Raw genomic sequence first — 13,420 nt, 5'->3', positions numbered from 1 at the left:
TCTCCTTTCAGACCATTCACTTATAACTCTTGAGCTAACTCTAACAGACCTTACAGCAAAGAACCAAAAGGTTTTCTATACCAGATGCCTCTCTGAGAATACTGTAGACAGATTTAGGGATACAATCCCATCACAGCTCCCTTCAGCACCATGTACCAGTACAACAGACCGTACTGATTTAAATATTAATCCTGCAGAAATTGATTGCTTTGTCAACAACACTGCAGCCACTTTACACACAGTTTTAGATATGGTTGCCCCACTAAGAAAGAAGGTTACAAATCATAGGAGGCTCGCTCCATGGTATAATTCAAATATACAAACACTGAAGAGAGATGGAGAGGAAGTGGTACTCCTCCAAATCAGTTGAATCCCACCTGGAGAGATAGTCTATTGACATATAAAAAGGCCCTTCGGAAAGCCAGAACCGCTTATTATTCATCATTAATAGAGCAAAACAAGAACAACCCACGTTTTCTCTTTAACACTGTAGCCAGGCTGACAAAGAGTCACAGCTCTGTTGAACCTTGTATTCTTGCAGCTCTTAGTAGTGAAGACTTCATGAGTTTCTTCACCAATAAAATCACTAACATTAGAGAAAAAAATCAATAAAGATCTCCCTACAATAGCCATTATACTTCCATCTTTAGAAATCTCTTTTAGTCCTAATCCATTTCTGGACAGCTTCCTGCCCATAGACCTCCGTGAGCTGAGCTCCAGCATTAATAAATCTAACCCAACTACATGTCTCTTAGACCCCATCCCAACCAAGCTCCTCAAGGATGTCTTTCCCTTGATTGGTGCTTCCTTTAACTCAAGGCCCGCGGGCCACATCCGGCCCGGCGTATAATTATATCCGGCCCGCGAGCTCATTTCATATAGATCTATTATTATTGTGACCAATGGCCCGCCAATATGAAGCGCTGATAACACACGAACTACAGGTCCCATAATGCAGCGCAACTGCCGCCTTACCTTACTATTGGCTACCTGGGAACATTCCCGCGTCAATCAAGTCGAGCTCTGTTGCCTTATACAACCGAGACTGTTGATTTTGTTGGCCTAGCTTGCTCTTTTACGATTACTTTCAGCACAACAACAACGTCTCTACTTGCGTAATTAGCGCACTGCTCCCTCCTGTCGGAAAACGGTCACGACACGCTCATCTGTGCCGCCCCGGGCTCGAAAGAGTGATGTATCGGAGTGGGAAAACCGCAGTGCATTGTGGGCTTTTCAGGCAACTGAAAAGTGTGTTTACGCCTGCTGCTTGCATGATGCTGCTCTTGTGTTCTGTTGTTTTGTTTCAACAAGTTAAAACATGGTGCCAACGTGCTGTGTCGTTAACTGCCACAATCGTTCACATGATCGCTTCGGTAAAATAAACGATCGGGTGAGTTTTTTTCTCATTTCCTACGTGCACGCAAACCCAAGGACCTCGGATCTGTGAGCTAACGAGGAGACACCGAATGGCCTGGGTAGCAGCCGTGAGACGACCAAACATCACTTTCAGTACAATCACCCGACACATGTTGGTGTGTTCACGGCATTTTCAGACTGATGTTGGTGGTGTTTTTCTGAAAATAAAATGAATGGCTGGCTTTCTTCCTCTGCTTATTTCTGTTTATCCGTAACATGTCATTGATATGTCAGGCACAAAATCTCCTGATCTGCTACTTGCTCATATGGTGACAAACACCAGGCCTGCGCTTTACAAAGAAAGTTAATGAAACTATGCCTGATGGTGATAATAAATATTGTAGTTCACTAGCAGTATATAAAACTATATTCCAACTACTTTAATTGAGCCATAATAAGTCCTCTGTGAGATCATGCCATTTACTCAAGCAATAATGTCTTGCAAGTCTTTTCAGCTTATTACAAACATTCTTGTGAGAAAGTTTTTTTTTTGTAGCATGTTCGTATTTTTACTTGTTTTGACAGGAGATTTTAAGTTATTTTATTTATTTTGGAATGATATTCCTGTCTGTTTTTATTCTGTAAATGTGTTCAAAGTGTTAACTTTAGATCGGCCCACGATCTAAGGTGTGCTTTGAGTTTTGGCCCCCTGTGCAACTGAGTTTGACACCTCTGGATTAGATCAACTTGTCTTTAACAACAGGATATGTGCCACAGGCATTTAAAACTGCTGTTATCAGACCCTTACTTAAAAAACCTTCACTTGACCCAAACATCTTAGCTAACTATAGGCCGATATCCAACCTCCCATTTGTGTCTAAAAAGAGTGGTTGCAAGTCAGTTAACTAATCACCTACACAGGAACAGTCTGCTTGAAGTGTTTCAGTCTGGTTTCAGAGCCCATCACAGCACAGAAACAGCACTGGTTAAAGTTACAAATGACCTCCTCATGGCATCAGACTGCAGGCTTGTCTCCATATTCGTCCTACTGGATGTCAGCGCTGCCTTTGACACTGTGCAGCATTTTATTACACAGATTAGAACATGAGACTAGGATCACAGGGACAGCACTGGTTGAAATCATATTTATCAGATAGATTTCACTTCATTCATATTAATGTTTCCTCTTCACATATAAGGGTTAATCTCGGTGTTCCACAGGGTTCAGTGTTCGGAACCATCCTGTTCACCAATACATGCTCCCTCTAGGAAATATTATTCGGAAACATGGCATAAACTTTCATTGTTATTATAGTGGCCCTTTGTCACTATCCGCGCACGCTGGTTGTTTAACTGGCTTGTACGCGTGCCAGTGTAGGTGTATGCAGGTGCAAATGGATAACACAGCCAATGTCCAAAACACTGCTGATTGTACTCCAGGTTTATTTAGTCTATATACAGTCAACTCAAAGGTACTCACTTTAACCATAACATATTATTCTGACCTGAGAAGTTACACCATGGCACGGTCAAAAACCGTGTGGATTCCCCAGCGTGCACCACTACCCTGATTAACCCACCTCCCTATATAGATACAAACCATGGCCTAATCAAGATACTGCCACCTACTGGCAAAAATGCATACAACACTTGTGAACAAAGAAAATAACCAATTTGGCTCCTACAGGTATGTTATCTGAACTCGCTGGTGACTTCCTGATGCGGTAAGCATCCTATGTCATTTCCTGTTGTTGTATGTGTCATGCCTGGTTTTTGGTTATGCTTTGTTTTTGATTTTTGAGTCCATTTGTCATGTTCCATGTGTGTCTTGTGCTTCCTTGTATTATGTTCAAGGTTTTTGTCATGTCTTGTTTTAGTTTTTAAAGTGTCTCTTCCCCTGTGTGTCCTGTTTTCATGTAGCTTTGCTTTGGTTTTCCTGATTGCTTTCTCCCTCCTGATGTGTGTCACCTGTGTCTCATTGTGATGTCTATTTAGTCCTTGAAATCCCAGTCACCTTTGTCAGAGCGTCTGCGTTATTTTCATGCCATGCCAGGAACTTTTTGACTCTGCATCGGGGTTCAGTATTTTCCTGCGTCAGCGACGCCAACCAATCTTGACAGTATGTTACTGGTGTTATGAGCAGCTCCGTCTGCACTTTAATTTAATATCGTTTAAGTTGTTCTATTATTCAATATAGCTAGTAATTTCACATTGTTACTTTACTGTCCTAGTCATACACTTTATCATTCACTTTAGTGATTTCACTCCAATCTTATAACCGATTAGCATTTGCTAAATTCCACTAAGCTAGCTTAGCCTGTTCATTAGTGATGGCTTCTCTGACTCCCTCTCGCTCTTCTGCTCTCTCCTGCTTGGTGTGTCACATGTTTAGTTATTCCTCTGCCTCCTTTAGTGAAAATGGTAAATGTAATAAATGTAATTTACTTGTAGTGCTGGAGGTGAGGCTTAGTGTATTAGAAACGCAGCTCAGCACCATGGAACCAAAGTCTTTAGCTACTGTAGTTAGCCAGCCCCCATTAGACGGTGCAGACCGACTGCAACAGTCGGAGGTCACTAAAATTAATGTAGAATCAGTGTGTACATTTGCAAAAACTATGTCGAACTCCGTAGTTTTCTCTGGACCCCTACCCAATCTGACCAGTGATGATATGTATAGCCGCATGTCATCATTCAATCGCTGGCTGTCGAGGTGGTGTCCAGCAAATAATGTGGATTTTGTAGATAATTGGCAGACCTTTTGGGGAAGGCCTGGTCTCATTAGGAGAGACGGCATTCATCCCACTTTGGATGGAGCAGCTCTCATATCTACAAATCTGACTGAATTTCTTATTAAACCAAAACCCTGACAACCCAGAGCTGAGACCAGGAAGCAGAGTTGCAGTCCTACATGCGTCTCTGAGCTTCCATTACAGTTACCCACCCAATATCCCATAGAGACTGTGTCTGTTCCCCACTCAAATTAATTAAATCAAATACGAAAAGAGGAGTTATACTTAAAAATCTAATTAAGATCAACACCAACGCCTCCATAGCTACAACAAATAGGAGAATTAAATGTGGACTGTAAGATCTCTCTCATCTAAAGCTGTACCAGTAAATGAATTAATATTGGACTCGATTTATTTTGTTTAACTGCAACCTGGCTTTGGCAAGAAGAATATGTCCGCTTAAATGAATCCACTCCCTACAGTCATATTAACACTCACATTACTTGGGACACCGGCTGAGGAGGTGGAGTTGCAGCCATTTTTGACCCAATGCTATCATTAAATCCAAAGTCAACTACCATTCATTCATAAGCCTTATTCTTAGTCTCTCATACCCTATCAGGAAAACAGTACAACCAATTTATATTGCTGTAGTGTACCACGTTCCTGGCCCATACTCTGAATTTCTACTGTTCCTATCGAGTCTCGTCCTTAAAACTAATAAAGTAATTATTATGGCCAATTTCAACATTCACCCAGACGATGGTAATGATAGCCTTTGCGCAGCATTTATCTCTCTATCAGATTCAATCAGCTTCTGTCAGTGTGTACATAAACCCACTCACTGCTTCAATCACACTCTTGACCTTGTTCAGACATATGGAATTTAAGTAGAACATTCAATAGTCTTTGAACAAAATCCTTTTCTATCTGACCATTGTTTAATAACTTTTGAGTTTGTACTATTTGACTTCACACCACCAAGAAAAAACTCCTACACTAGATACCTGTCTGATAGTGCTGTGGCTAAATATAAAGAAGCAGTCATTTCTTCAGTATCATGTCCCGATACTAGTGAACATTACAACAATCCCTCTCAAATTGACCATTTTTTCGACAGTGCTACAAGCTCATTAAGGACAATGATAGACTCTGTTGCTAAAAAAGAAAAGCATTAAGCAAAAGAGACTTGCATTGGCTACCTGTAAAATTCAGGATAGATTTTAAAATTCTCCTCCTCACATATAAAGCCCTGAACGGTCAGGCACCATCATATCTTAAAGAGTTGATAGTACCCTATTATCCCACCAGAGCCTTTAGTTATCAAGCTCCTCTACTACGGAACCATCTTCCAGTTTCAGTTCGGGAGGCGGACACCCTCTCTATATTTAAGAGTAGACTAAAAACTTTCCTGTTTGATAAAGCTTATAGTTAGGGCTGGCCTAGGCCGGCCCCTAGTTATGCTGCTATAGACTTAGACTGCTGGGGGTCCTCCCATGATGCACTGAGCTCTTTCTTCCTCTCCCTCTCCTTCTGCACACATTTATGTCCCATTAATGCATATCACTAACCCAACTTCTTCCCTGGAGTCCTTGTGTTTTCTCGTCTTGCAGGTTCCCATGGATCGTGGTTGGAGCTCCTGTTGCGGTCCTGCTGGAAACTCACTGCGATTACTACAGTTTAGTCATAATCTATTTTAATTCTGTTACTACTCTGTACAGCTACTGCCATTATTACTGTTACTAATACTGCTATCATAATTCACCGTAGTACCTCCCTGTATACTTCATTATCATTACCTACAGTTCCAGTGTTAGTATTATCTAGTATCTAGTCTAGTATTATTATTGCTGCTATGCATCTCTGCTTGTATGCTCCTTCTCTCACGCCCCACCCCCCTCTCCCTCTCTCTCCTTGTCTGTCTGCCTCTCTCTCTCTCTCTCTCTCTCTCAACCCAACCGGTCAAGGCAGATGGCCGCCCATCTTAAGCCAGGGTCTGCTCCGAGGTTTCTGCCTTCTAAAAGGCAGTTTTTCCTCGCCACTGTTGCCAAGTGCTTGCTCAAGGGGGAATGTTGGGCTCTCTGTATTACATTTTAATTAAAGAGTTTGGTCTAGACCTGCTCTAATTGGAAAGTGTCATTAGATAACTTTTGTTGTTGTGTTTCACCCGGCCGACTATCAGCAGGATAGTTCTCCCTTGCAAGCCGGGTCCTGCTCAAGGTTTCTTCCTGTTAAAAGGGAGTTTTTCCTTGCCACTGTCTGCTTGCTCGGGGGTTCAGGCTCTGGGTCTTTGTAAAGCATCTAGAGACAATTTTGGTTGTATAAGGTGCTATATAAATAAATTGAAATTGAAAATTGAAATTGATATTGATGACCTCCAATTTTTTATTATTAAACTGAGGACCCTCAGCGTTACCTTCGATCAGGACATGTCATTTATCCATCATATTAAACAGATCTCTAAGACTGCCTTCTTTCACCTCCGTAATCTTGCTAAGATTAGGAGCGTCCTCTCTCAGAGCGATGCTGAAAAACTTGCTTCCATGCTTTCGTTACTTCTAGGCTGGACTATTGCAACTCATTATTATCAGGATGTCCAAATTATTCTATTAATAGCCTGCAGCTGATCCAGAATGCAGCAGCTAGAGTTTTGACAGGAATCTGCAAAAGGGATCATATCTCCCCCATCTTAGCTTCTCTTCACTGGCTTCAGAATAGATTTTAAAATACTCTTACTTACACATAAGGCTCTAAATAGACTATCCCCACTATACCTGCAGGATCTAATAGTCCCATATATTCTCAATAGAACACTCAGATCACAGAGTGAAGGTTTACTTGCAGTTCCCAGAATTCATAAAAGTAGAACGGGAGGACAAGCCTTTAGCTATCAGGCACCCTTAATTCAATTGCTTTTCAATTCAGTTTAGTTATCTCAAGACACTTTACAGGTGTGTAAACAACAAGAAAAAACAACAAAAAAGAAGAGAATCAGAGAGAAACAGGTCCCAGGGTAAAACCCCACACTGAGTAAGCATATGGTGACAGTGGTGAGGAAAAACCTCCTTTTAACAGGCAGAAACCTGAAGCAGAACCAGACTCAGTGTAGATGGCCTTCTGCTGTGACCACTTGGGAGGGGGAGGCGGGAGAGGAGAGACAGGGAGATGGAGAGAGACAGGAGAGGGGGAGATAGAGAGAAAAAGGAGAGGGAGAGAGGACAGACAGGGAGGATTGAGAGAACAGCAACAACAAGACAATAGCTCCGAGGAGAGGGCTGTACCGGTAATGGGACAAGATGAGTGAGTCCCCCTGCTCTGAAAGCTCGGTGTCTAAGGATCTCCCCCAGCAATCTAAACCTATAGCAGCATAACTAGGGGTTGGTCCAACTATAGGCTTTGTCAAAAAGGAGGGTCTTAAGTCTACTCTTAAACATAGAGAGGGTGTCTGCCGTCCAAACTGAGGCTGGTAATTGGTTCCACGGAAGAGGAGCTTGATAACTGAGGGCCCTGGCTCCATATTTACATTTGGAGATTTGTGGTATTACCAGTAAGTCTGAATCTAAGGAACGCAGCACCCTAGAGGGCTGATATGGTTCAATGAGATCAGTGATATATGATGGTGCCAGACCGTGCACGGCTTTGTAGGTTAGGAGGAACCAGTTGCCAATCTGGATTTGACAGGCAGACACCACCTCCACTTTTAAGACTAGACTTAAAACCTAAATCATAATCTAAATCATAAAGACAATGTTTTTCTTGGAGTATCTGCCTCAACCACATCCTCATGATGAGAGAGACCACAGACACAAACAGTGGCAGAAAGAGCCCAACTGAAAACAGAAGAAACATGTTCTAATGTTCAAAAATGACTGGAGTGGATTGGTGGGATTTTTTTTTCAAAATTGAGTTAGAAATTTGTCTGTTGGGCTTCTACTTTATAAAACAATGACATAACTAATCTTTATCATTCATCAGGTGGCTGGAAACGCCACTTCAAATGACTAATAATGTTTCAAGGATTTATTTTTGAGAAAACTGATCCATACTTTCACAATATTTTGACAGTGCACATAAGTCTCGTGTTGAGACTCCACCTCTTTCTCTTTTCCCTTCCCACCAGCATCAATGGATGGATGAGGTAATTCCAGACTGAGGATTTAGTGTAGGCGGTTGCTCACTGTTCAACTGCTAATATAAAACACAGCATGTATCACTGGTAAACTGACAGAGATCAGACCTGCTACATCAGGACAGAAATCAATGGAAACACTGCCAGCTGAAACTGCCCTTGGGGAGTCAATGGTAAATATGGGCTCGGATGAGTCTGTGCTCATACTCATCAAACACTGCCAGGACATGAAGCAACAGGAGACACGGCTCAGGCTCATCACTCTGCTTCTGCTGCTCAGCTGTACGGCACTTGTGTTAATTTTCATCTGTGGCACTAATTTAAGATCACATGAAAACTCTGCATCCAGTGGGGTAAGTTCCAAAAAACCTTTTTCTTTGTTTCCACAGTTGTCCTTGAAGAGAGGTCTGACTGTGTCTGAATCACTGACTGTGTGAGCATGTAAACCTCATTGACAGCATTTATGTAATACATTTGTGTAAGGTGATATACCAAAAAATTCAGGTAGTATTAATGTTATGCTCATACATAGGCATTATTATTAAACACCTTTAGTGAGGAATGTTTTTTTTTAACTTATGTTTCATTTTAGTTTTATTTTACCTGAAAGTCTTTATGGCCAAGCATGGAGTGCAGTTTAAAACTGCCTTAAGTACATAAGAAACCCTTTGGGTTGATATATTGGCACAATGCACAGCATACGGCATCTCTGAACTTGAGTACTTCTGCCATAACATCTTAAAGATAAAGAAATGAGAATATTTAAAGGATTTACATTCACATAGGTAGTTGTGTTCAGTTTTTTTTTTTTTTTACCAGTACTACTTTGGTTCACTGCATTGTAGACATAAATATAAACCTTCCAGTCCACTTAGACAGATTATATCTCAATGGAGATATGAATGTTAGCTTTCCACATGTGTCACTGACTGTGATTAAATCATTTTCGCCCTTACAACCTGTTGCTTACACATTTGTACCTGTTTTATTTGCCATTTGCCTGCTGGCATCACTAAAGATAAGATCATGTTTGGACTTGAACTTTTGGTACTCAAAAAGCTGTCATGTAATCCATATAGTGAACAAAATGGGAGGTATATTGGCTGAACATGTTACTGCCCATGATGAAACTGGTTTAAACAATATGTCCCATCTTATTTTGTAGAGACAACTTGAACCAAGTCCAGCCTACTCTTTGCAAAAGAGAGTGTGTCCTGCAGGTATGCAATTAAATATTGCAAGGTTAAGCATTTTAACTAACCTAGTTTCCTATTTCACATGACTCAGATAAGATTTTTCTTTCCCTGAAATATTACACATGAACAAGCAGCATTGTTTTGAACTTTTCTCTTCTGTCTTTCTGGTTTTATAGATCCTCCTAATCCTCTAGCAAACTTCCAAAGACTGCACATTCATCTCAGTGAGTGTTTTTATTTTTACATCACATTGTTATTCGCACATCTTCATTTGCTTCAAACTTCATGTAGAATGGACCTAAATACTTATCTTAAGGTATATAAACATGAAGTGCAGCCTGGATTTTACATGAAGTTTTAAAACAAAACAGAAAAAAACATACTGTAAAACTCACTTTTAAAGAATTAATCACATTCCAAATGTTGCAAATGTAATTATGTCATTAAACTGTGACAGCACGAGTCACATCTGGCATCCCTAGTTGTATGATTTAAAACAAATTTGTTATTTTACACCCTGACAGAACATTTCACCTCAGTAGGATGAATCTCTGTGTACATTCATGTGTGTATAAATATTCAAATAACAGCTGGAGAGCACATGAAGATCAGATGAGTCTTGTGCAATAGGGCCAACATTATTTTGTCTATTTCATCAGGATTCCTTTCTTGGATTAAGTTCACTTCTATTTCTTGGTGAGAATTGTGGTCAGATGTTTTTTGTTTTGTTTTTTTTATTCCTCAATAAAACATTTGACTCAAATCTTTTATCCTACAGGGTCCTTGTATACAAACGAAACCACGGATGGACTATACATCAAATGGAATGCCATGTTTGGTGAAAAATACGACCAAGAGAGACGTGCCATTGTGATTCCCGAGGGAGGCTTCTATTTTGTCTATGTGAGGTTTGCTTTAAGATGCCACGAACAGGATAGAACTGTAAACACCAAAAGGTTCATTGTAGAGCTGCACAAGTGGAATAAAGGTTACCAGAAGACTGTAATCCTGATGGATGCCTGGGATGGTGTATCATGCACTTCAGAAGGCTCCAGGACCATGTTCGTGGGACAGCTTTTTGATTTGCTGGAAGGAGATCATGTGAGTGTGTGGATTAGTGAGGGCTACAAACTAATCACAAGATCATCATTTGGTGCTTATCGCACATAGAGAGCATGTCTGAATAATAATATGTATATTAATATTTATATTAATATTCATATTATGGTGAATGTTAATATTTTATAATATTAAATAACTAGGTTATCTTAATAATATTTAACATATGACCCCAATTCCAAAAAAAGCATACTATGTAAAACATAAACATAAAGGATAATTTTCATTGATTTTTGTAAATATATGCTAATTCTGATTATGATGCCTTCAGTGCATTCCAAAAAATTTGGGACAGGAACAACAAGAAACTGGGAAAGTTGTGTACTGATCAAAAAAACAAACAAACAAAAAAAAAAACACCTGTTGGGAACATTCCACAGGTAAACAGGTTCATTTGACACAGCTTATATTGTGACTGGGTGTGAAAGGGACATCCTCCAAAGGCCCAGTCGTTCATAGGCAAGGCTGGGCTGAGGTTCACCACCCGGTGAAGCACATGATTGGAGAAAGGATATCAGGAACACAATTTGAGACTCCTGTCAGTAAACACAGTTTGTTTGTAAATAACTGGATTACATTTTCACTTACGTTTTACTCAGCATCTGTCTTTCTTGGAAATGGGGTTGTATTTTTTTTTTCTTAGAAACAACTCTTTTGGGGTTATTTATCATCACTCTCGCTTTGTATGTTTTAAAGTACTTCCTGTTAAGGCCTACATTAACTGAGTATTCAGGTCTGGAAGATAAACAGCATACAGATGGGTAACAATTTACAGTGTCTTAGTAAGATGTATTTCCTTCAGCAGTCTCCAGAGCAGCATTAATTTCATGAGTAACATTGTCTGCACTGTATTAAAGTAAAATATTTGAATTACGCCACCCATGTGTTAATCTGATTTTTAAAAAAAAAAAAAAAAAATCTATGTACAGTTATTGCTTAGTGTTAGCTTGCACTTGAATGTTGCCTAATTAATTCTGGTCAAACTGTGTCTTTCAAGCAACATGCAGAAATACATTAGACACAGCTAAATCAGCACCAATTCAAAATCCCATTCAAAAACATGCACACTAACTTCAGCCAGCAATCCATGACGGAGCTAATCCAAGAAAAAGAAAAAAGAAAAAAAAAAAAGCCTAAAACATACTGTGAGGATCCACTTGGATCCACTTGACATACATTTGGTCATCATGAGGTGTACACATGTGGACTTCATGTGGACATCTACATACCTCAAGTCAGTCTGTGCTGCCACTTCGCTACAGGTGATGCAGTATGCTACACAGCTATGCGTCCACAACTGTCCAAGTACATGACTGTTTGGAGTATATTCAGGTGATGTCAGGAATATGGGGAAAAAATGTACATGTGACTTGTGAAAATATGGAATTCACACAGTATTACAAAGTGTCCATATGTCGTGTGTACTCAGGGATAATTTGCACAAAGTGTTATTATGAGAAATTGTGCAGAAATGATTTATGGTTGCTGTATTGTGCTTCCTATTTAATTTGTCACTTTAATATTCTCTTGTTCTGTTTTGTCAAGGCAAGAAAATGTACTATTATAATAAATCAGTTTCACTGTGTTAAATCTATCCATGACATCATATTACCTTTATGAATTTAACTGTGGTGGACTCTGAATCATTTTTTGTCTTAGGGTTATTGGATTTTACACATCAGTATTATTATTATTTCAATGAATTGTATCTGTGTATGGGCGGCACGGTGGTGCAGTGGTTGGCACTGTCACCTCATAGCAAGAGGGTTCCAGGTTCGAATCCCGGTCTGGGCCCTTCTATGTGGAGTTTGCATGTTCTCCCTGTGCCTGCGTGGGTTTTCTCCGGGTACTCCGGCTTCCTCCCACAATACCAAAAACATGCACATTAGGTTAACTGGCTACTCTAAATTGCCTCTAGGTGTGAGTGTGAGAGTGTGTGGTTGTCTGTCTTTGTGTGTTGGCCCTGTGATTGACTGGCGACCAGTCCAGGGTGAACCCCGCCTCTCACCCGTAGTCAGCTGGGATAGGCTCCAGCTGCCCCGCGACCCTGATGGATAAGCGGTATAGAAAATGGATGGATGTATCTGTTTTAAGGTACTCCAACTTTATGTTCCCTTTTTTTCCCCCCAGTTGTTTTCTTTTTCAACACATGGCTTAAAATCAAACACCCATTTGCCTGAATGAAGTGAAAATTTGGTGAGTTGTTGGACAGATACACTTGATATGAGCACATAATCTAAGACTGCTTTCACTTCTTTTGGAAAGTACCACAGAGCATACAGTGATCAGCCACACACACACACACACACACACATCTTGTTGGCAGCAGTTACACAACGCACTGTCCAGTTTTGTCAGCACATTCCTTTTTAGTGCTCTCTCTTCTTGATCTTGCTGTCTCGGGGAGGAATCAAGTCAACTTTTCTTTCCGTGATAACACTGTTTCCCTTTTTTTGGTTTTTGTTTTTTTAGATTTACTGATTATTTCACCTATGTGGACTGTGCTTGTCAGTGTGGAAGGCAGCTCCTGTGACACTGTTCTTTTGTTATAGAGCCACTCACAAACAACTCACCTTTGATTAACTTTTTGCATTTTTACACCCATATTTCTCATCACACTCTCTGCTTCACACACACTTTTCTGACGTACCTCCCGTTGAGATAAACAGCATAAACTCAAGACTTGGACTCTGCATCTCCTCATTCCACATCCAGACATTCTTTTGGCAAGACCCATTGGCATACAGTAAGAGCATCCTATTAAATATTGCAACATATTCCTATTTTTCCTTTTCATCATTTGTATTGGCAGATTTCCTTGGGAATCCCATAGCTCCTTAGGGCACCTAGGTGTCACCCAAGTGTAACGGCAAGTGTAAGCCATTCAATTC

General features: G+C 40.3%; 1 protein-coding gene across 1 annotated transcript; it reads left to right on the top strand.

Annotated features, from left to right (window-relative positions):
- The first annotated feature begins 8,189 nt into the window (after positions 1–8,189).
- On the top strand, positions 8,190–10,924 carry LOC124052126. The gene is made up of 4 exons (XM_046376057.1): positions 8,190–8,567; positions 9,380–9,434; positions 9,587–9,634; positions 10,189–10,924. Exons 1-4 carry the CDS (start codon positions 8,346–8,348, stop codon positions 10,578–10,580), a joined length of 717 nt encoding a protein of 238 aa, XP_046232013.1. The 5' UTR covers positions 8,190–8,345; the 3' UTR covers positions 10,581–10,924.
- The last annotated feature ends 2,496 nt before the right edge of the window (positions 10,925–13,420 follow it).

This window comes from Scatophagus argus, chromosome 20, assembly GCF_020382885.2.
Source record: "Scatophagus argus isolate fScaArg1 chromosome 20, fScaArg1.pri, whole genome shotgun sequence".
Taxonomy (NCBI): Eukaryota; Metazoa; Chordata; class Actinopteri; family Scatophagidae; genus Scatophagus; species Scatophagus argus.
The sequence above is the reverse complement of the archived record's forward strand: the minus strand, read 5'-3'. Positions and strand labels throughout refer to the sequence as shown.